The sequence below is a fragment of the Bombina bombina genome, chromosome 6 (assembly GCF_027579735.1).
Source record: "Bombina bombina isolate aBomBom1 chromosome 6, aBomBom1.pri, whole genome shotgun sequence".
In the NCBI taxonomy this organism is placed as follows: domain Eukaryota; kingdom Metazoa; phylum Chordata; class Amphibia; order Anura; family Bombinatoridae; genus Bombina; species Bombina bombina.
In genome coordinates this window covers 593,940,985-593,965,671 of record NC_069504.1, presented here as the reverse complement: position 1 = coordinate 593,965,671, position 24,687 = coordinate 593,940,985, and the positions used below count along the sequence as shown (strand labels likewise).

Here is a 24,687-nt window from a genome sequence, read left to right as displayed (position 1 = left end):
TTTCTTGGAAAGTTTTGTTCCTTTTGGCCATCTCTTCTGCTAGAAGAGTTTCTGAATTATCTGCTCTTTCGTGTGAGTCTCCTTTTCTGATTTTTCATCAGGATAAGGCGGTGTTGCGAACTTCTTTTGAATTTTTACCTAAAGTTGTGAATTCCAACAACATTAGTAGAGAAATTGTGGTTCCTTCATTATGTCCTAATCCTAAGAATTCTAAGGAGAAATCATTGCATTCTTTGGATGTTGTTAGAGCTTTGAAATATTATGTTGAAGCTACGAAATCTTTCCGTAAGACTTCTAGTCTATTTGTTATCTTTTCCGGTTCTAGGAAAGGCCAGAAAGCTTCTGCCATTTCTTTGGCATCTTGGTTGAAATCTTTAATTCATCTTGCCTATGTTGAGTCGGGTAAAATTCCGCCTCAGAGAATTACAGCTCATTCTACTAGGTCAGTATCTACTTCCTGGGCGTTTAGGAATGAAGCTTCGGTTGACCAGATCTGCAAAGCAGCAACTTGGTCCTCTTTGCATACTTTTACTAAATTCTACCATTTTGATGTGTTTTCTTCTTCTGAAGCAGTTTTTGGTAGAAAAGTTCTTCAGGCAGCGGTTTCAGTTTGAATCTTCTGCTTATGTTTTTTGTTAAACTTTATTTTGGGTGTGGATTATTTTCAGCAGGAATTGGCTGTCTTTATTTTATCCCTCCCTCTCTAGTGACTCTTGTGTGGAAAGATCCACATCTTGGGTAGTCATTATCCCATACGTCACTAGCTCATGGACTCTTGTTAATTACATGAAAGAAAACATAATTTATGTAAGAACTTACCTGATAAATTCATTTCTTTCATATTAACAAGAGTCCATGAGGCCCACCCTTTTTTGTGGTGGTTATGATTTTTTTGTATAAAGCACAATTATTCCAATTCCTTATTTTATATGCTTCGCACTTTTTTTCTTATCACCCCACTTCTTGGCTATTCGTTAAACTGATTTGTGGGTGTGGTGAGGGGTGTATTTATAGGCATTTTAAGGTTTGGGAAACTTTGCCCCTCCTGGTAGGAATGTATATCCCATACGTCACTAGCTCATGGACTCTTGTTAATATGAAAGAAATGAATTTATCAGGTAAGTTCTTACATAAATTATGTTTTTAAAATAAAAAGGGGAAAAACAGAATTGAATACTTTCCTAGTCTTCAAGATATGCGCCAGGGGCTGGCATGAAAATGATGGCTCCTTACTTCTGTACAGCAGCTCCCCTTGTAAGAATGACAATCTTATTGTTAAAAAATAAGATTCTTAAACCCTACTTTTCAGAGATCAGGTTGCTTAAAGGGACACTGTACCCACATTTTTTCTTTTGTGATTAAGATAGAGCATGCAATTTTAAGCAACTTTCTAATTTACTTCTATTATCAATTTTTCTTCGTTCTCTTGATATCTTTATTTGAAAAAGAAGGCATCTAAGCTGAGGAGCCAGCAAATTTGTGGTTCAGAACCATGGACAGCAATTGTTTATTGGTGCTGCCCAATCAGCAAGGACAACCTAGGTTGTTCACCAAAAATGGGCCGGCATCTAAACTTAAATTCTTGCTTTTCAAATAAACATACCAAGAGAATGAAGAAAATTTGATAATAGGAGTACATTAGAAAGTTGCTTCAAATTGCATGCTCTATCTGAATCACAAAAGAAAAAATTTGGGTACAGTGTCCCTTTAACCACACCCTCCTGGGCGGGCTAAGAAACCCCCCTGTCTTTATGACCTCCAATAGACTAATTTCTTGCCTGAAATTATACAATCCTGTATAATTTCTGCTAGGTAAGAAATTTCTATATTTACATATCTAGGACCTTTTAGTGTTATTGGGAGAATCGGTTTGATATCAAATATGCCATAGGTTGTCATATTTACCTTCCTTTAAGGGTATAGCAGTTTTAACACACATACAGGGAGTGCAGAATTATTAGGCAAGTTGTATTTTTGAGGATTAATTTTATTATTGAACAACAACCATGTTCTCAATGAACCCAAAAAACTCATTAATATCAAAGCAGAATAGTTTTGGAAGTAGTTTTTAGTTTGTTTTTAGTTATAGCTATTTTAGGGGGATATCTGTGTGTGCAGGTGACTATTACTGTGCATAATTATTAGGCAACTTAACAAAAAACAAATATATACCCATTTCAATTATTTATTTTTACCAGTGAAACCAATATAACATCTCAACATTCACAAATATACATTTCTGACATTCAAAAACAAAACAAAAACAAATCAGTGACCAATATAGCCACCTTTCTTTGCAAGGACACTCAAAAGCCTGCCATCCATGGATTCTGTCAGTGTTTTGATCTGTTCACCATCAACATTGCGTGCAGCAGCAACCACAGCCTCCCAGACACTGTTCAGAGAGGTGTACTGTTTTCCCTCCTTGTAAATCTCACATTTGATGATGGACCACAGGTTCTCAATGGGGTTCAGATCAGGTGAACAAGGAGGCCCATGTCATTAGATTTTCTTCTTTTATACCCTTTCTTGCAAGCCACGCTGGGGAGTACTTGGACGCGTGTGATGGAGCATTGTCCTGCATGAAAATTATGTTTTTCTTGAAGGATGCAGACTTCTTCCTGTACCACTGCTTGAAGAAGGTGTCTTCCAGAAACTGGCAGTAGGACTGGGAGTTGAGCTTGACTCCATCCTCAACCCGAAAAGGCCCCACAAGCTCATCTTTGATGATACCAGCCCAAACCAGTACTCCACCTCCACCTTGCTGGCGTCTGAGTCGGAACGGAGCTCTCTGCCCTTTACCAATCCAGCCACGGGCCCATCCATCTGGCCCATCAAGACTCACTCTCATTTCATCAGTCCATAAAACCTTAGAAAAATCAGTCTTGAGATATTTCTTGGCCCAGTCTTGACGTTTCAGCTTGTGTGTCTTGTTCAGTGGTGGTCGTCTTTCAGCCTTTCTTACCTTGGCCATGTCTCTGAGTATTGCACACCTTGTGCTTTTGGGCACTCCAGTGATGTTGCAGCTCTGAAATATGGCCAAACTGGTGGCAAGTGGCATCTTGGCAGCTGCACGCTTGACTTTTCTCAGTTCATGGGCAGTTATTTTGCGCCTTGGTTTTTCCAATTGCTTCTTGCGACCCTGTTGACTATTTTGAATGAAACGCTTGATTGTTCGATGATCACGCTTCAGAAGCTTTGCAATTTTAAGAGTGCTGCATCCCTCTGCAAGATATCTCACTATTTTTTACTTTTCTGAGCCTGTCAAGTCCTTCTTTTGACCCATTTTGCCAAAGGAAAGGAAGTTGCCTAATAATTATGCACACCTGATATAGGGTGTTGATGTCATTAGACCACACCCCTTCTCATTACAGAGATGCACATCACCTAATATGCTTAATTGGTAGTAGGCTTTCGAGCCTATACAGCTTGGAGTAAGACAACATGCATAAAGAGGATGATGTGGTCAAAATACTCATTTGCCTAATAATTCTGCACTCCCTGTATATACATAACCCATGTCCCTTTATTGACCTCCTCAGGAGATGTGCTGGGGGGGCCCTGTTCTACATCATGCCCTGCTACTGACAGCTTAGGCCATAAAATTCTGTCCTGTTTACACTGCCAAGCATTTATGATGCTCCTGGCACTTCAAAGAAGACACAAACACAATTCTTCTTGAAACACAAATAACTGTTTTGAGTCCAAGCTACACAAAGTTAACTCCTTAGCAGCTGAATCCTGAGATATTCGTGACACCTCCCCCAATAAGAGACGCAAAAGGGGGTGGCTACAAGTCACTCCTGATGCGTATCAAAGGGGACACTCCTCCTGGCGTGACAGACCATCAGCATTACCATGCATACTGCCCTTTTTATGTTGTATGGTAAACTCATGTTGTTGTAGAGCTAGGCTCCACCTGAGGAGTTTACCATTTGAGCCAGCTACCCTATGTAACCAGTGTAAGGGGTTGTGGTCAGTTATCACTGTAAACTGGCGTCCATACAGATAAGGCTGTAGCTTTTGCAAGGCCCAAACTATAGCAAGGCACTCTTTTTCCACAGTGGCATATGCCACTTCTCTCGGGAGTAATTTCCTGCTGAGGTATACAATGCGGTGCTCCTCACCTTTCTTATCCACCTGACTCAGCACAGCCCCTAGCCCATAGTTAGAAGCATCCGTTTGCACTATGAATCTCCTGTGGAAATCAGGGGCCTGTAGTACAGGGGAGGCCGTAAGGGCAATTTTCAGTAAATTAAAAGCCCTGTCACACTCAGGGGTCCATTTGACTGTTAGAGGTAGGCTTTTCTTTGTAAGATCTGTTAGGAGTTTGGCTATGGTACTATAGTGGGGCACAAACTTTCTATAGTACCCTGCGGTACCCAGGAAGGACATAACCTGTTTCTTTGTCTTAGGGGTGGGCCAGGCCATTATGGCTTCAGTTTTACTGGGCTCGGGGCGCAGTACCCCTCCTCCCACAGGTGACCCAAGTACTGGACCTCTCCCATGCCCAGCTGACACTTATCTGGTTTTATAGTTAGCCCAGCAGTGGCTATTCGGTCCAAGACACTGGCTAAATGTGTGAGGTGTTCCTCCCAGGTATCACTGAACACTGCAATATCATCCAGGTATGCAACAGCTTGCCCCTCTAGCCCCTCCAATAAGTGGTTAACTAGCCGCTGGAATGTGGCAGGGGCATTTTTCATCCCAAAGGGCATCACTTGGAACTCATATAACCCAAAAGGAGTGATAAAGGCAGATCTCTCTTGTGCTTCTGGGGTCATAGGGATCTGCCAGTATCCCCTGCTGAGATCCATGATACTCAGAAACTTGGCCCCTGCTAGCCTGTCCAGTAGCTCATCTATGCGAGGCATAGGATAAGCATCAAATTCTGTCACCAAGTTTAGCTTTCTGTAATCTACACAGAACCTAGTGGTTTTGTCCTTTTTGGGGACTAGTACCACTGGGGAGGCCCAGGGGCTGTGGGACTTACAAATCACTCCAAGCTCTAGCATCTCCTCTATCTCCCTTTTTATGTCAGCACTGACCTGCAAGGATACCCTGTAAGCTGTTTGTCTGAGGGGATGGTGATTCCCAGTATCTACATGATGTGTGACTAGGTGTGTCCTGCCAGGCTTCCCTGTGAACACGCTGTAGTAAGGCCTAAGCACCTCAGACAGCTGATGCCGCTGATCCCCAGTTAAGTGGGCACTAATCTGGGCAGCTTCTAGGGTGTTGTTTTTCCTGGTGGGGGCCAGTAAATCAATAAGAGGGTCAGTCTCATGCTCTTCTCCAGGCAAACTACACACAGTTAACACGGTGAGTTCTCTGTCATAATAAGCTTTTATCATATTTATATGATAGATTTTTTGCCTTTTACCCTCCTCATCCAGAGACACCACATAGTTCACATCATTCATCCTCTTTAGGATAGTAAATGGACCCTCCCAGGCAGCCTGTAGTTTGTTCTGTCTCATGGGTATTAAAACAAGGACTTTCTGTCCCACATCATACACTCTCTCTCTGGCATTCAGGTCATACCACTGCTTCTGCTTAGACTGGGCAGCCTTTAGGTTTTCCTGTACCTCCCCCACTAGGCTATGCATTCTGTCCCTGAACCTTATCACATAGTCTACTACTGAGGTCTCTTGAGCACCCAATTTCCCTTCCCATCCCTCCCTGATCAGATCAAGGGGGCCACACACTCTGCGTCCATATAGGAGTTCAATGGGGGAGAAACCAGTGGATTCCTGGGGCACCTCTCTATAAGCAAATAGGAGGTGTGGCAGGTAACGCTCCCAGTCCTTTCCCTGTGACTCCACAAAGGTTTTAAGCATCTGCTTCAGGGTTCCATTAAACCTTTCACACAAGCCATTGGTCTGGGGGTGGTATGGGCTAGTCACCAGGTGTTCTACCTGCACCTTTTTACATAGACTCTGCATCAGGCCAGACATAAATTGCGTGCCCTGATCAGTTAGCATTTCCTTAGGGAAACCTACCCTTGCAAAGATACCCAATAAAGCATCAGCCACTTTATCAGCTCTGATAGATGACAGGGCCACTGCCTCTGGGTAGCAGGTCGCATAATCCACTACCGTCAGAATGAATCTTTTCCCTGAACTGCTGGGAATAGCTAGGGGCCCTACTATATCCACAGCCACCCTCTCAAAGGGCTCAGTCACTATGGGGAGGAGAATTAAAGGGGCACATCCCACCTCTCCAGGTTTCCCCACTTTCTGACATGCAGGACAGGAGCGACAATAATTAGCAACATCAGTACCCATCCCCGGCCAATAAAAGTGATGGGACCAACCGGGCTTTGGGTCTCTGTACCCCTAGATGTCCTGCCATAGGAATTTCATGGGCCACTCCCAACAGTTGCGCTCTAAACCGTTTAGGTACCACTAACTGTCTCTCAGCTAGCCAGGGATCCTGTCCCTCCACTGGAATGGACTCCCGGTACAACCTCCCTTTATCCCAGTACACTCTCTCTTTATCAGAGTCAGCAGGCAGCTGCCTAGCTAGGTCTTCTCTAGTGTGGGATCGGGCCTGGGCCTGCTGAAAATCCTGACTCTGACCAATTATTAGTGACTGTGCTGTTTGAGGCCCCCCATCTTCCATATCAGTGGTCTCCCCGGGGTCCTCGGGCTGAAGCATCCCCTGCTCCTTAATCTGGGCAGACTGCTGTCGGGTCACCACTGATACAGAGGGGCCTTCCCCCTCTGGCACTACTTTCACACACTTCAGGTACTGAGGGACAATTGGTTCACACACCAACAGACTGTCATTCTCATTCAGCTCTCTCTCTCTCTCTCTCTCTCTCTCTCTCTCTGTCAGTGCATCCTTCCACATGTTCACAGGGCACTACAGACATGTCTGGTTCAGGTAAAGGCTGCATCACACACATACACGCCCCCCCCCCTCCCCTACAGCACATATCTGGGCATAGTTACACATGGTCTTTTGTACATTTGGGCCCCTATCTTGTTTACCTAGGTCACAGGCATCATGATCAGGTATATACTGTGACAATAATCTACCCAAATCAGTACCAAGCAATACATTTGTAGGAATATAATCTGACACTCCCACATCTCTTAACCCTCTTCCTGCTCCCCAATCTAGATATACTCGTGCCATAGGCACTGCAGGCTGTACTCCCCCAATCCCTTTTACTGCTAGAGTCTTTCCAGGGATAATGTCCTCTGAGCTAACTAGCTCTGGACGTACAATAGTCACTTCTGCACCCGTGTCCCGGAGCCCCAAGGTTACCTTATCTCCAACAGTCACAGGTTGTAAGTTTTCATTGGTACTTTCCTCTGGCCGGGTTACAAACAAAACAAAAACAGAAGATGATAATCCTGAGGAGCGGCCTCCTCCTGCTGATGCTGAAGGTTTCTTCCTCTCTGGGCAGTTAGTGCTGATGTGACCCATTTTTTGACAAGCAAAACACTTGTGAGTATCTCCCTGCCCAGATGCAGCACCCGCCCCTCCTTTCCCAGAGGGAGCAGACACACTGAATAAAGGCACAGCAGGTTTTGTGAAGGGGGGATCCCCCCTTAGAAAAGGATTTCCTCCCATTCTCTGGAGACCTGTTAGCTGTGTAAAAATCAGCCAGCTCGCCAGCTTCCAATGCGGTTATGGGCTTCCGATCTAAAACCCATTCTTGAACTCCGGCTGGGCACAGCTGCATAAATTGCTCCTTCACCATCAAATCTTCCAGCTCCTCCATAGTGGCAACTTTTAATCCTCTGACCCACTGTTTAAAGGCTGTCATCAAGTTCCCAACAGCTGTAATATAGCTCTCTGACAAACCTTTCTGCAGAGAACGGAATTTCTTTCGGTACACCTCAGGAGTAAGATTGTATCTCCTCTGTAGTGCAGCTTTAATGGAATCATAGTCCTGATCAAACTCTGGGGGTAGTTCAGCAAACGCCTCCAGTGCAGGACCTTTCAGGCCAGGGGTAAGGTACTTGGCCCATTGCTCCCTTGGCAACTGGAACTGTCTGCACACTTTCTCAAAGCTACGCAGGAATACATACACATCTCCATCTTTCTCCAGGGTGGGAAAATTCTCTGCACGCACTCTGGGAGCAGGGGGGTCTCTAGGTTCACTAACAACAGGTGAGACCATCCTTCTCTACAACCGTGCAAGCTGTAGCTGATACTCTCTCTCCGCCTGTAGTTCAGCCGCCTGTCTTTCAGCTGCCAGAGCCTCTTTCTCAGCTACAGCAGCCTGTCGTTCATAAAACTTTGTAATCAGTTCCATGCGCAAACTTGCATCCACTGAGCCCATATGTTTAAGAACAGTTTGCAAATAACAGTCCAATGGATCCCCAGATCCTGATGCATCACCGCCCACAGCTGCAGACATCTCTCCTGGGACTTCAACTGGTGTGATTTGGCTGTTATCATATTCAACAAGAGCTTGTATTAGTAAATCTTTGTTCTTTGAACGTATTGGAATATCCCGCTCCTGGCATAGGAGTATAAGTGCCTCTCTAGATCGCTGCTCGTATGCCTCCATAGCAAAAATAAAATAGAAAAGAAAAACAGAGAATAGGGAAGGTGACTGTTTGCAATGTGTGACTATATAATGCACTGAGTTTTAGCCTTTGGAAATTGTAAGAAACAATTTCTTTTAGTACCAGGATTTTTACACTAGCAAATCCATAAGCACTAAAATCTAATAATAAAATTTTTTTATCTACACCGCTGCCCACCAATTTGTGACGAACCAAGGTTATCCAACTCTGTGCCAGTCACTTATTTGGCACAGAAAGGGTTATCAGCCCCCTTTTCTGTCACCAAAAGGTCACAATCTAGCCACCACTTAAAATTTATTAAAGGGGAAATCCTAAGAAAAAACCCAGACTTTACACATTAAATCTAGAAATACAATTTAGCAGAAAATAACCTAAATTATACAGTTCTAATATTCCAGTCTCTTTCAGTAACGTGGTTCAATTATTAGACAAAGGCCAAACTTAATAAAGGAATTATTTATTATGCCAAAAATATTATGCACAATGCATTATTAATAAAAAGTTGTTACAAATAAAATTACACACGCAAACAGTATTTTAAAATAAAAAGGAGAAAAACAGAATTGAATACTTTCCTAGTCTTCAAAATATGCGCCAGGGGCTGGCATGAAAATGATGGCTCCTTACTTCTGTACAGCAGCTCCCCTTGTAAGAATGACAATCTTATTGTTAAAAAATAAGATTCTTAAACCCTACTTTTCAGTGATCAGGTTGCTTAACCACACCCTCCTGGGCAGGCTAAGAAACCCCCCTGTCTTTATGACCTCCAATAGACTAATTTCTTGCCTGAAATTATACAATCCGGTATAATTTCTGCTAAGTAAGAAATTTCTATATTTACATATCTAGGACCTTTTAGTTTTATTGGGAGAATCGGTTTGATATCAAATATGCCATAGGTTGTCATATTTACCTTCCTTTAAGGGTATAGCAGTTTTAACACACATATATACATAACCCATGTCCCTTTATTGACCTCCTCAGGAGATGTGCTAGGTGGGCCCTGTTCTACATCATACCCTGCTGCTGACAGCTTAGGCCATAAAATTCTGTCCTGTTTACACTGCCAAGCATTTATGATGCTCCTGGCACTTCAAAGAAGACACAAACACAATTCTTCTTGAAACACAAATAACTGTTTTGAGTCCAAGCTACACAAAGTTAACTCCTTAGCAGCTGAATCCTGAGATATTCGTGACACCCCACCTCAGAGAATTACAGCTAATTCTACTTGATCAGTCTCCACTTTGTGGGCTTTTAGGAATGAAGCTTCAGTTGATCAGATTTGCAAAGTAGCAACTTGGTCTTCTTTGCATACAATTACTAAATTCTACTGTTTTAATGTATTTGCTTCTTCGAGAGCAGTTTTTGGTAGAAAAGTTTTTCAGGCAGCTGTTTCAGTTTGATTCCTCTGCTTATGTTTAAGTTTTTTCTTTTCATTATGGAAATAAACTTATAATTTGGGTTGTGGATTATTTTTTTTCAGCGGAAAATGGCTGTTGTTATTTTATCCCTCCCTCTCTAGTGACTCTTCTGTGGAGTTCTACATCATGGGTATTACTATCCCATACATCACTAGCTCATGGACTCTTGCCAATTACATGAAGAAAACATAATTTATGTAAGAACTTACCTGATAAATTAATTTCTTTCATATTGGCAAGAGTCCATGAGACCCACCTTTTTATGGTGGTTATGATTTTTTGTATAAAGCACAATTATTTCCAAATTCCTTTGTTGATGCTTTTTACTCCTTTCTTTATCACCCCACTGCTTGGCTATTCGTTAAACTAAATTGTGGGTGTGGTGAGGGGCAGGGATAGGCAAGGTGTCCGTACACGGACACCGGTGTCCGTGACTAGCCCTTGCAGTGTCCGCCACAACCTTAGTATATCTTTTCTTTCTGATTAAATAATAGGAAAAAAATATGTAGTGTGAATAAGGTTAGTGGCTTGTCAAGAGACTGCTAGCAATATTAGGTGATGTTATGGAATAAATAAAGCCTGAGTGAAATACTGGATGTGCCTCTGCATAATAACACCCAGCTCTATACAAAGATACACTAGTGACACTGGCACATGTGTATAGCCAGACAAGGTCTGGTTATAGGGTCAGTGTTATCTGCATCAGTATAATAACACCCTGCGCTATATAATGACACAGTAGTGACACTGGCTCATGGGTATAGCCAGAGGAAGGCTGGTTATAGGATCAGTGGTATCTGCATCAGTATAATAACACCCAGCACTATACAAAGACACAGTAGTGACACTGGCACATGAGTATAGCCAGAGGAGGGCTGGTTATAGGGTCAGTGGTATCTGCTTCAGTATAATAACACCCAGCACTATACAAAGACACAGAAGTGACACTTGCTCATGGGTATAGCCAGAGGAGGGCTGGTTATAGGGTCAGGGGTATCTGCATCAGTATAATAACACCAAGCACTATAACATAATGTTTTTAATTTCAAATGTACTTTGGTGTCCTTCAATACAGTCAGTACTTTGGAAAATGTCCGCCACAGCCTTTGTCTGTGCCTATCCCTGGTGAGGGGTGTATTTATAGGCATTTTGAGATTTGGGAAACTTTGCCCCTCCTGGTAGGATTGTATATCCCATACGTCATTAGCTCATGGACTCTTGCCAATATGACAGAAATGAATTTATCAGGTAAGTTATGTTTTCTTTTCATGCATTGGCACATGTAAAATTGTTTTTGATATTGTCTGCTGTTCCATCAGCATGTGTTTAGTTAATAAATACTAATTTAAATCTATTCTTGTCAGACTTAAAGGGCCATAATAGTTGAAAAAGTGATGTGCTCTTATTCATTAGAGCGTTATTTTAAAGGGATAGGAAAGTTAAAATTAAACTTGCATGATTCAGATAGAGCATGTCATTTTAAGACACATTTAAAGAGACATTGAACCCAAAACTTTTCTTTCATGGTTCAGATAGAGAATACAATTTTAAACAACTTTCTAATTTACTTCATTCTCTTGATATTCTTTCATGAAAAGCATATCTAGATGGGCTCAGTAACTGCTGATTGGTGGCTGTACATAGATGACTTGTGTGATTGGCTCACCCATATGCATTGGTATTTCTTCAACAAAGGATATCTAAAGAATGAAGCAAATTAGATAATAGAAGTAAATTGGAATGTTGTTTAAAATTGTGTTCTGTACCTAAATCATGAAAGAAAATGTTTGGGTTTAATGTCCCTTTAAGTTCACTTCTATTTTTCAAAAGAATATACACATATCCTACACTAGTGGGAACAAGCTGCTAATAGGTGCCTGCACACATTTGCCTTTTGTGATTGGCTAACTAAATGTATTCAGCTAGCTGCCAGTAGTGCAATGTTGTTCCTTCAGCAAAGGATAACCAGATAATGAAGCAAATTTTATTATAGAAGTAAATTGGAAAGTTGTTCAAAACTGTATGTTCTATCCAAATCAAAAAGAGAACATTTTGGGGTCTCATATCCCTTTAAGACTATCGACCCTGCACTATTGATAGTTTAATCCATGCAAAGGGGTTAAACACACAGTAGAAGTACCGCTCTGGACCCACAGTGCACTGCCTCTCTTGAGCGGAAACATTCCACCACTGATCCGTTAATAAGCACTAGTTGCACATCTGAGTTGTTTGACTAGCGCTGCTGATTAAAGTGGTTCTTCTACTGTGTGCTTAACCCCTTTGCAGAGGTTAAACAAATAGTAGTACAGTGTCAATACTTAATGTCTCATAAAATTTAAATGCATCTAATAAATGTATCACTAATATTTAGAAACATCATCTAACTTCTTAAAGAGAGAATATACAAGTTATTTTAAACAGGTTAGTGTGAGATATTTAAATATGCTAAGTACATTATGTGAAGACATTTTAATGTTATTTTTATACAGTTTCCCAAATTTTTCCTCCTAGGAAAACCGGCCAGTGCCTGAACCAAATGCAAATGGTGAGTTTTAAGCAAGTATTACTAATCCATTAAAATCTTGTGCCATTATAACAAGCTGTTTTAAAAAGAACATAGTATCACGATAATAAAGTGCTCTCATTTAGTATTAAACTAATGCTCGTTTGTCACAGTGTGACCCTGTTCCAATGGGTTGTTTCTTTAGTTCCTATGAAATGTGTTCATACCTCTTTCCTGTGATCATAAGAGCTGCAGGGGTTTTTCTCTGTACTTTCTATCTATATATATATATATATATGATGTACGTGGTATAATACCCACCAGATGCTGGCAAATGTGTGATTTCATGGAGGGACTTGTAAGTGTTTGCTGTGATATAGACTATAATATTCAGTTTTGCTTTCTAATAGGCAAAAAAATATGAAAACACCATCCATACATTATTTATTTATTTTTATATATATATATATATATATATATATATATATATATATATATATATATATATATATATATATATATATATATATATATATATATATAACACGGAGTGCTGGACATAGTGAGTGCTGGACTTTCTCTGTGTGTTGTATTAATTTGTTTTGTAATTTTCCCTATGGTTCTTGCAACCAGACCTGTCTGGGGTTAACTGCCTGTGAATCTGGGGACAGCACAGCTTCCTGTGAGTGCCCATGACACCCGGGGCTGAGCATGTTGCAGGGTCATGGGACGTGTACCCGGTCCGGTATGAAAGTGCAGCTCCCTTCCGTGTTTTGTATATGTCTAGGGTGATTACATAAGCCTGTGCTGCCTTCTCTTGTTCACAGTTTGTTTGGATTTGACAGCTTGCATTGTGTGGCTGTTTTAGGGTCCCAGGTATTGGAAAGGACCTTGATGTGGTACCTGGGCTTGTCCCATTTGGCCAAATGCGGTAACTAACCTTTCCATTTTTGCTTTTAAATCTTAGCTGAGAGCTTGTAAGTGAGTGCTGGACTTTCTCTGTGTGTTTTATATATATATATATATATATATATATATATATATATATATATATATATATATATATATACATACATACATACACAGACATATTGGTAATAATACAATTGGTACAATTAATTTTCACTGTTTGGTGAAAGTCAGGATATGCATACCCATTTTAATGGGGAAAAGTCATATTAGAATTAATTGTGTCACTATTTTAAAAGGGAAACAAGGCTGATCCAGGAAGCTGTTGGCCAGTTAGTCTGACATCAATTGTGGGGAAAATACTTGAAGGTATTATAAAGGATTATATTGATGAGTATATTTGTTTAAACAAGATTATGAGTTCAAATCAGCATGGTTTTATGATAAATAGATTATGTCAATTGAATCTACAAGGAAGCAAGTAAAAAATATAGATAAAGGGGAATTAGTTGTTATTTTCTACTTGGATTTTGCACAGGTGTTTCATACAGTGCCACATGAGAGATTAATGTACAATATTAAAGGTATAGTAAACACCAAAAATGTTATCGTTTAAAAAGATAGATAATCCCTTTATTTACCATTCCCCAATGTTGCATACCTAACACTGTTATAGAAATATACTTTTTACCTCTGTAATTATCTTGTATCTAAGCTTCTGCAGACTGCCTCCTTATCTCAGATCTTTTGATAGACTTGAATTTCAGGCAATTAGTGCTGACTGCATAATGTTTTCTATATTGAACACATGAACTAACGCCATCTAGCTGTGAAAAACTGTCAAATGCATTCAAATAAGAGGCTGCCTTCAAGGGCTTAGAACTGAGCATATGATCCTACCTAGGTTTAGCTTCCAACTAAGAAAAACAAGATAACAAAGCAAATTTGATGATAAAAGTAAGTTGTTTAAAATTGCATGCCCTATCTGAAGTATTAAAGTTTAATTTGGACTTTACTATCCCTTTTAAGGGACTGGGAATAGCTGAAAATGTTAGCTCATGGATAATAACTGGATAAAAAACAGGGAGCTATGAGTAGTAGTAAATAGATCATACTCAGATTGGACAGAGGTAATCAGCAGAGTCACCCAGGGATCAATACTGGGCCCTGCGCTTTTTAATATTTTTATTAACAATTTGGAGCAAGGATTCAATAGCAACATCTCTTTTTTTGCAGATGATACAAAGTTGTGTAAGGTCATTAGGTCAGGGCAAGATTAACTTGCTTTACAAGGGAATCTACAAAAATAAAAATAATGGGCAGGTAAATGGAAAATGAGATTTAATACTTGAAAATGCAAGTTTCTACATTTTGGAAGAAAAAATAAGCAGGCAGTCTATTATTTAAATGGAACTAGACTTTCGTAAAACAGAGGAGGAAAGAGATTTGGGAGTTGTAATAGATAACAAGCTAAAGATGGGCGCACAATGCAGGGCAGCGGCTTCTAAGGATAATAAGATACTAGTATGTATTAAAAAGGGAATGATGCAAGGGAGGTAAACATACTATATAAATCCCTGGTAAGATCTCACCTAGAGTATGGAGTACAGTTCTGGGGACCAATATAAAAAAACGACATTGCAGAATTAGAAAAAGTTCAGAGAAGGGCCACAAAATTAACAAGGGGAATAGAGAATTTAAGCTATGAGGATAGGTTAGCCAAACTGGTTTGCTTTCTCTGGAAAAAAGGCACTTGAGAGGTGACATGATTACTTTATATATTTAAGGCCCATATACAGAGATGTCGGAAGCTCTGTTTATACCAAGAAAATTCTGGTGACAAAAGGTCACATTTTAAGGCTAAAGGAAAAGAGATTTAATCTCCTGCAATGTAAACACTTCTTCACTGTAAGAGCAATCAAATTGTAGAACTCATTACCTGAGGAGGTAGTAAATGCCAATACTGGGGAAAAAGGGGAGTACAGCTGCACATGTGCGGCTGTATTCCCCTTTTTTTGCCCATTTTCCCTAGGCCGTTTGGCTGTTTCAGCGTGCAACCCTTTCAACTGATTGTACTGTGGACTGTTCCACCTCCGCTTCCCGTTAACACACAGCGCCTGCAGGATCTGCAGCGTTGAGGAGTATGTGTGTGTGAGTAAATGCCAATGCCTTAGATATTTTTAAAAATGGCTAAGATACATTTCTGCAAAACAAGCTAAAAAATGAGGGGGCGCATATGCAAACCACAATAAGGATGAAAAGATAAGATAAAACAAAAATTAGGTGTGTATATGTAAAACAACACACACAGCATATATTTCTATATGCAAATGTACATACAGTGTAATTATAGTCCCAAAATAGGGTCAGTGCTGGGCACTGTCCACAATGTATATAGGAATCCACAGATGGTGAAAAAGATGATGGCCACACTCCTCCTCACAGATAAACACGGATACTCTCTAGAATAAAAAACAAGACAGAGGGGCGCCTCATGTGCAGATCAACCAGACTGTTGTAGAGAATATGGAGGGAAAGCCAAAAGGATACTCACATTTAGATAAAGCACACTTATATACTAGTAGTCGCAAGCTGATATATTGGGGTGTATCAGCTCACCCACTCCTGGTCATTCCCAGCTGACTGGATCATAGGCAGGATACTGAACTCACGTCCATGAAGTGCTCCAATGAGTAAAGGAATATAAGATGCTTTCACTGTACTTGAGTTAAAAACTTGTTTATTAAAAACAGTATATTAAAAACAACAAGCAGTGACTAAGGGGGTATCCAAATTAGCCCCCTATTATGCAACATGTTTCTTGGCTATAGAGTGGACATTTCATCAGGGAAGTGTCTTATAGTCATTGAAATCAGTTAGGGCCCTAGGCTGGATACCCTACTGATCAAGCTTTGAACAATCCCTTTCTTTCCTAAGATATGGTGAGTCCACAGCATCATCAATTACTGTTGGGAATATCACTCTTGGCCAGCAGGAGGAGGCAAAGAGTACCACAGCCAAGCTGTTAATTATCACTCCCCTTCCTACAAACCCTAGTCATTCTCTTTGCCTTCGTTACATGGAGGAGGTGAAGTTTTGGTGTCTGATGGAAAACTGGATTTTTCTACAAGCAGGTTTATGGGTCTAGCTGTATTCCATGTCAATCTCTTTAGTAAGGGTAGTGATGACTTTCAAGCAGTTAGGAACTTGTAAGGTGGGCCTTACTGTGTTTTCCTAATCAAGTCCTGTTGTAAAGCAAAGGAGCAAATGAGTTTTAAAAAACAATATATAGTAGGTGTGTATTGAAAAACTAGTGTGATGTTTTTTCTTCCCTGGGAAAATTTCTTTCTGAGACAATGTCTGATTTAGAACAGATTGCTTCACCTATGCAATTCTGTTCCTCATGTGTTAAGAAGACTTTACAGTGTAAAGAAAAGATTTTCATTACTGAGCCTAATGTCTCTCAGGATGATGCTGTTTAGGTATTGCCACAGTCTTCTCCTGTAACGTCCTAAGCCTTAACGGTGTCACATGCAGTGCCCTGCGGTTCTTCTATAACTCCTAGTGGAGTGTATTTGAAGGCACAAATTGCCGCTCAAGTATCTTTAGCGGTATTGGCGGCGTTAGCTTCTTTTCTTATATTAAAGGGGAAACGTACAATGAAACTTAGAGAATCACATAGCAGGGTTTCTGATTCCAGTAATGTTTCACAGATGGCTCGTCCTCTTAAATCTCAGAGTCAGTGTAACTCCCTTGCCTGAAGCGGAAGGGGTATCCTTAAAGGGACACTGAACTCAATTTTTTTTCTTTTGTGATTCAGATAGAGCATGCAATTTTAAGCAACTTTCTAATTTTCTAATTTACTCCTATTATCAATTTTTCTTCGTTCGCTTGCTATCTTTATTTGAAATAAAAGCCATCTAAGCTTTTTTGGGTTAAGAACTCTGGACAGCACTTTTTGATTGGTGGATGGATTTTTTTCACCAATCAGCAAGGACAACCCAGGTTGTTCACCAAAATGGGCCGGCATCTAAACTTAGATTCTTGCATTTCAAATAAAGATACCAAGAGAATAAAGAAAATTTGATAATAGGAGTAAATTAGAAAGTTGCTTAAAAATTCATGCTCTATCTGAATCACAAAAGAAAACATTTGGGTTCAGTGTCCCTTTAAGATTTAAACTTGAACATCTTTGTGTGCTGTTAAAGGAGGTTTTAGCTACTTTGGACGACTCAGACACCCCTGTTGTTGTCCAGCTTAAGAAAGCTAGCAAATTCAATAATTACTTTGAGGTTCCTTCCTCTAAGGAGGTCTTTCCTGTCCCAGACCGTGCTAGGGATATTATTTCTCAGGAGTGGGAGAGACCAGGGGTATCCTTTTCCCCGTCTCCAATTTTCGAGAAGATGTTTCCAATTGCTGACTCCATAACAGAACCATGGCACACGGTTCCTAAGGTAGAAGGGGATATTTCTACACTGGCTAAGAGAATTACTATTCCTATTGAGGATAGCTGTTCTTTTAAAGATCCTATGGACAAGAAACTGGAGGTTTATTTAAAAAGAATATATGTTCATTCAGGTCTCCTATGGCAACCTGCAGTGTGTATTGCCACTGTTACAAGTGCTGCATCCTACTGGTTTGATGCCTTATCTGATTCCCTCCATGTAGAGACTCCATTGGATGAGATCCAACACAGGATTAAGGCTCTTAAGCTAGCCAATTCCTTTATTTCTGATGCTATTCTGCAAGTGATTAGACATCTAGTTTCGCTGTGCTAGGCCGCAGGGCTTTGTGGCTGAAATCTTGGTCAGCAGATGTCTCCTCTAAGATTAAGCTTTTGGCAATTCCTTTACAAGGGTAAGACCTTGTTTAGACCTGGTTTAACAGAAATTATTTCTAATATTATGGGGGGAAAATGGTCTTTTCTACCTCAAGATAAGAAAAATAGACCGAAAGGGTGTCAGAGTAATTTTCGCTCCTTTTGTAATATCAGAGGTAAGTCTTACCCTTCTTCCTCAAAGTAGGAACAGTCCAAGCCCTCTTGGAAGCCCAGTCAGTCTTGGAACAAGGGGAATCAATCAAAGAAACCCGCAGCTGAATCAAAATCAGCATGAAGGGTTTACCCCCGATCCAGGAGCGGATCAAGTGAGGGGCAGACTTTCTCAGTTTTCTCTAGCATGAGTGCGAGATGTTCCGGATCCCTGGGCTGTGGACATAGTATTCCAGGGTTCAAATTGGAATTCAAGACCTTTTCTTCCAGAGACAGATTCCACCTCTTAAGGTTATTTGCAGATAAGACAAGAAAAGAGGCGTTCTTGAAATGTGTACAGGATCTCTCCTCCCTGGGAGTGATAGTACCTGTTCCAATTCAGGAACAAGGTCTGGGTTTCTATCCCAAACTGTTCGTAGTTCCCAAAAAAGAAAGGACCTTCAGACAGATTCTGGACCTAAAGTGTCTAAACAAATTTCTCAGAGTACCGTCCTTCAAGATGGAGACGATAGGTTCAATTCTTCCTTTAGTATAAGAGGGTCAATTCATGACGACCATAGATTTGAAGGATGCATTCCTTCATGTTACCATTTACAGGGATCATCACAAATATCTGAGGTTTGCCTTTCTGGACAAGCACTTTCAGTTTGTGGCTCTTCTGTTTGGCCTTGCAACAGCTCCCAGAATTTTTTCAAAGGTTCTGGGGGCTCTCTTAGCAGTTGTCAGGTCTTGGGAATTGCTGTGGCGCCCTATCTGGATGACATATTGGTCCAGGCACCATGTTTTCAACAAGCAAAATCTCACACAGAGATCTTGTTGTCTTTTCTATGTTCCCACGGTTGGAAAGTGAATCTGGAAAAGAGTTCCCTTGTTCCAGCTACAAGGGTGTTTTTTTTTTTTTATGGACAATAATATATTCCCTATCGATGAAAATATTTCTGACGGAGGTCAGAAAATTCAAAATTCTCTCCTCTTGCCTCTCTCTACAGTCTACTGTTTAGCCATCAGTGGCTCAACAGTAGACTGTTGGTCGCTTCCAACAGTCTACTGTTGGACTGATGGTCGCTTCCATGGACATCATTCCCTTTGCTTGATTCCATTTGAGAGCGCTGGAACTATGCATGCTCAGGCAATGGAACGGAGACCATTTTGATCTATCTCAGAGGATAGATCTAGACAGGTTGACAAGAGACTCTCTCCCGTGGTGGCTTTCTCAGGAGCATCTGCCTTAGGGAACATGCTTTTGGAGACCCTCCTGGGTGATTGTGACCACGGATGCCAGCCTACTGGACTGGGGAGATGTCTGGGACTCGTTAAAGGCGCAGGGACTCTGGACTCGGGAGGTGTCTGCTCTCCCCATAAACATCTTGGAGTTGAGAGTGATTTACGATGTTCTGATGACTTGGCCTCAGTTGTCCTTAGCCCAGTTTATCAGGTTTCAGACGGACAACATCACCTCAGTAGCTTGCATCAAAAAAAATTGCCTCTGAGGAAGGAACTTCTACTTCAGGGTCCCTTCCTTCATCCAAATCTTGTTTCTCTGAACCTGACTGCTTGGAGATTGAATGCTTGTAAGCCTGTTACTAAAAGATTTACTATAACATATGGCGTAAATCTATTTATTGGTGTGAATCCAAGGGCTACTCTTGGAGTAGGGTCAGGATTCCTAGAATTTTGTCTTTTCTCCAGGAAGGTCTGGAAAAAGGTTTGTCAGTTAGTACCCTGAAGGGTCAGATTTCTGCTCTATCTGTCTTGCTACATAAGCATATGGCGGATGTGTCAGATGTGCAATATTTTTGTCAGGCCTTGGTCTGAATCAGGCCTGTGTTTAAGTCAGTTGCTCCTCCTTGGAGCCTTAATCTTGTTCTTAAGGTATCGCAGCAGGCTCTGTTTGAGCCAATGCATTCTATAGATATTAAGTTGTTATCTTGGAAGGTTTTGCGTCTTATCGCTATCTCTTCTGATCGGAGAGTTTCAAACTCTCAGCTTTGCAGTGTGATTTGCCTTATCTTATCTTTCATGCCGATAAGACGGTTCTTCATAATAAGTTTGGTTTCCTTTCTAAAGTTGTTTTAAATAGAAATATTAATCATGAAATTGTTCCTTCTCTATGTCCTAATCCTTCTTCTCATAAGGAACGTTTGTTGCACAACTTGGATTTGGTGCATGCTCTAAAATTTTACCTTCAGGCGACTAAGGATTCTCGCCAGTCTTCTGCCCTATTTCTTTGTTTCAGAAAGCTACTGCTACTTCTCTTATTCTCTGATTGAGAAGTTGAATTCATTTGGCTTATGAGACTGCTGGACTGCAGCCTCCTGAGAGGATTACAGCTCATTCCACTAGGGCTGTCTTCTTCTTCTTAGGCTTTCAAAAATGTAGCTTCTGTGGAACAGATTTGCAAGGCTGCAACTTGGTCTTCTCTGCATACTTTTTCCAAATTTGTCTTGGCTGAGGCTTCTTTTGGGAGAAATGTTCTTCAAGCGGTGGTGCCTTCTGTTTAGATTACCTATATTGTCCATCCCTAATCATCTGTGTCCTCTAGCTTGGGTATTGGTTCCCAACAGTAATTGATGATGCCGTGGACTCACCATATCTTAGGAAAGAAAGCAAAATTTATGCTTACCTGATAAATTTATTTCCGGATATGGGGAGTCCATGGCCCCGCCCTTTATTTTAAGACCGTTATTTTTAACTAAAACTGTGTTGCTCCTTTTTTCTCCAATTTCCTTTGGTCGAATGACTGGGGTTTGTGGAAAGGGGAGTGATACTTAACAGCTTGGCTGTGGTGCTCTTTGCCTCCTCCTGCTGGCCAGGAGTGATATTCCCAACAGTAATTGATGATGCCGTGGACTCACCATATCCAGAAAGAAAGAAATTTATCAGGTAAGCATAAATTTTGTTTTTATAAATCAGTCTTTTATTAAATGGATGATCTTATTTTATTATTGTCTTTCTACAGAGGTATTGCTGAAAATGCATTCTGTAGGTATATGCGGCTCAGATGTCCATTATTGGCAGCATGGTCGCATTGGGGATTTTGTTGTGAAAAAACCAATGGTACTGGGTCATGAAGCTTCTGGAACAGTGGTAAAAGTGGGCTCTTCTGTAACTCACCTAAAGCCAGGTAAAATTACCTTTAATTTTAAGTTGCTATACTTAATATATTTAAAAATATAAACTTTGCATGGTAAGGTGTATATCTTGAAAACAGCGTATAGTAAAGTGTTAAAATTAGTAAATAACATAACTAGTGGTTCTGGCTGTTGTCTTGTCTACTTAACCTTTTAACTCCATTATGCTGTTCTATTCAGTCATAATACACTGGGCTTTAAAGCCATTATGATGGAATAGAACGTCAGAGCCAACGGCTGTCCTGAAGCCTACTGTGCTTCTCAGATTTGATCGCAGTCTGGAGGGCGTTCCTAAGGTTATAGGGACGCCCCCCAGACCCGATCCAATAATTGTTCAGATGTAGACACTTTAACCCCGGCTGGAAAGGGTTAAATATTTCCTTACAGCAAATGCTAAGCCAAGCATTGATTACCCTTCCAAGGCCAGGGGTTTGAGAAATGTTTATACCACTGGAAGTCAAACAGATTTTCACAATAGGGATCTGTGATCCTCCTAGCCTACTCAGAGTTCCCTGTCTTGACTTTTTATTATATCCCCCATATAGCACTGCTAAATCCATATTATAAATATACAGAAAAATGTTATTTGAGTTTTGACTGTATAGACTGCTTAATAATTAAAGAAAATATAGTGATCTATGCCTTCATCAATATAATATGTCCTTTGTCAAATTTTAATAATCCACCACCAGCAGGAAAATATTTATAATTTATTATAATAAATATTTTACAACAGATCACTTTAAAAGTTTCAAATATATTTATTTGTGTTTCACATTAAGTTTTGGTATTTTTAATGTTTCCTTTATAGTTACATTTTTTTAGGCATAACTTGGTATTGGCGTAATAAACAGTAAAATATGAGACGTTTTGCAGGAACCATCTGAAATGAATAAAGATAATACTCTAGAAAGAGAAGGTAAAATCCAACCTTATCTGTCAGACACAATAACTTTACAACCTGAATAAGCTGTTTACATATTCAATTTCATAAAATGCAACATTCAATTAAAAGGACTAGATGTTCGTGCCCATAAGCTTGTCATTTAACCCCAGCAGTTTCATAAATTTGGAGGGGGAGGGCTGTGTTTAAAATGTCTAATTAGTGAGAAACAATGAATTTGAAAATGTATATGTATAAACGGAGCATTGATATTGTTCCCTGCTGATTAACAAATCAGTGTAAAGTAGTTGTTAGTTTACAATGAAATAACAACTGCTAAGATCAATAGTAAAATCATATGGTTAGAGCTATTTGCATGGGGTGTACAATAAATCTGAACACCTGTGACATCTGTGGAGTTATAAGACAACATCTACTATTTAATTGCATTTCTCTGTTGGAAGACTACTTAAAGTGAAGGTAAACTTTGGTGAATGAAAGCCAGTTTTTTAAAAATACTATTAAAAACAGTGGCACTTTCTCATCAAAGTTTACAAAGCAGCCGTTTTGTTAAAAAAATGACCTTTTTTTCTTTTCACTCCTACAGCAGCTTCCCCCACCAAGAGATCCTCTATTCACACGTCAGCAATGACTAATCCGGCTTCCTCCAATCACAGCATGGCCTCAGGCAATGACTACTCTGGGGGAAAAGCTGTGATTGGAGGAAGCTGGATTAGGGAACAGGGAAGTCCCTGTTTTTAATAGTATTTTTATTGCAAATACATAGTTATCCTATAGATAAATTACTTGTGTAGGATCTTTTTTAGGCGGGGGTCACTATTTGTTTTTTAAAAAATCCCTCTTTGTATTTTGACTGCATAGAGCTGGATTTATCAAAGCAATTCTCCTAAAATTGCGCCTATAAATCGCCATTTGACTGAATCCCCTGATTTATTAATGCAAAGTGCGCCAAAAATTGAGAAAGTCCAACTATACATTACTCTCACTTCATTCCCGTTCACAAAGGTGCACCGGTGCGCTTAAATGAAAAAGGGTTAAATTGAGATAGTTTTAGTAGGATTTCATAAAGTCTGCCTTAGCATTACGCCCATTTTACTATTTATAATTTTTTTGCGCCTTTGGAGAACACAAACTTCTACAAATAAGCCCATTATAGTTCTCCATAGGTACTGTGGAGAACAGTATTAGAAATCCATTATGTTTTTCAGCTTGTGCCATGCTAACATCTATTTCTGATGCAGTACTTTCTGATTCTAGCAGGTCTAGCTTTGGCTAGATACATATGCCAAATATGTAAAATGTAAAATTGTCCCACAAAGTACGAAAATTGTATCAACAATATGAATGTGTTAACGTTATATAGGGACATTATTATAACAAAGTTAAAGTAAAAATGTATTGTGGTAACACACCAAAATGAATGCGCAAATTTGCCCCAGGTAAAACGCAAATGTAATAGATTATTTGAAGAGGGCAAAAAAAACTACTTAAAAAAACCCCACGAGTTTGAAATGATAAATCAATTTCCGCATGGAGAAATTGATCATAATCCGCCCAGCTCGCTTTACAAACAGCGCAAATTAATATGAGCAATTTTTTGATAAATTTGTGCGCACCGGTGTGCCTCTCCAAGGGCAAGCTGCAGAGAACTCTGAGGAGAATACAAAGGAAAATTCTCCTAGCCCTTGATAAATCTAGCCCAGTGTGCCCATTCAGGCACAAAATTGCCTGACACTACCTTAATGTGAATGTAAATTTTGATGCTAAAGTGCCCGGTTTTTAAAAATTTGATTAAAAACAGGGGCACTTTAATTCATCAAAATTCACATTTCACTTGTGTTGTGAAAAAATACTTACATCTTTTTTTTTTTTAATAAATTTTTTATTAAAGTCATAAAACATATAAACAAACACAATCTTGTCAAAAAGATAAGGACATAGGCATAAATCTACATACTGATAGGAATGTCAGATAAAGTCCATGATTCACAACTGAAAAAAACATTTTCAAAGACATACACATGTGACTGAAAACAACATCCTGTACATTTGATTTCTGACCTTATTTATATCTATAGTATAGCATTTCCCAGAGCAGCAGAATAGCACTTTGAGTCAAGAACATAAGAAATATACAATCTGGGAGATAAATAAATATCTTGTGTCATAAAAAATAAATAAGGGGGGGGGGAATATCAATAGCTGCCATATTACATCTGGGGAGTAGTCTTTAATAGGGATAAATTCTACGGAATCCACGTTTCATTGTTTACTCAGTAC

General features: G+C 40.0%; 1 protein-coding gene across 2 annotated transcripts in view; it reads left to right on the top strand.

Annotated features, from left to right (window-relative positions):
* Positions 1-24,687, top strand: part of SORD (sorbitol dehydrogenase) — a 279,871-nt gene that overhangs the window by 47,323 nt on the left and 207,861 nt on the right. Inside the window, exons 3-4 of one of the 2 annotated variants that reach the window (XM_053717573.1) lie at positions 12,482-12,515; positions 21,332-21,496. In XM_053717573.1, coding sequence (XP_053573548.1) covers positions 12,482-12,515; positions 21,332-21,496 — 199 coding nt within the window. The remainder of the gene's footprint in view (positions 1-12,481; positions 12,516-21,331; positions 21,497-24,687) is intronic. The other variant, XM_053717574.1, reaches the window with a different exon arrangement.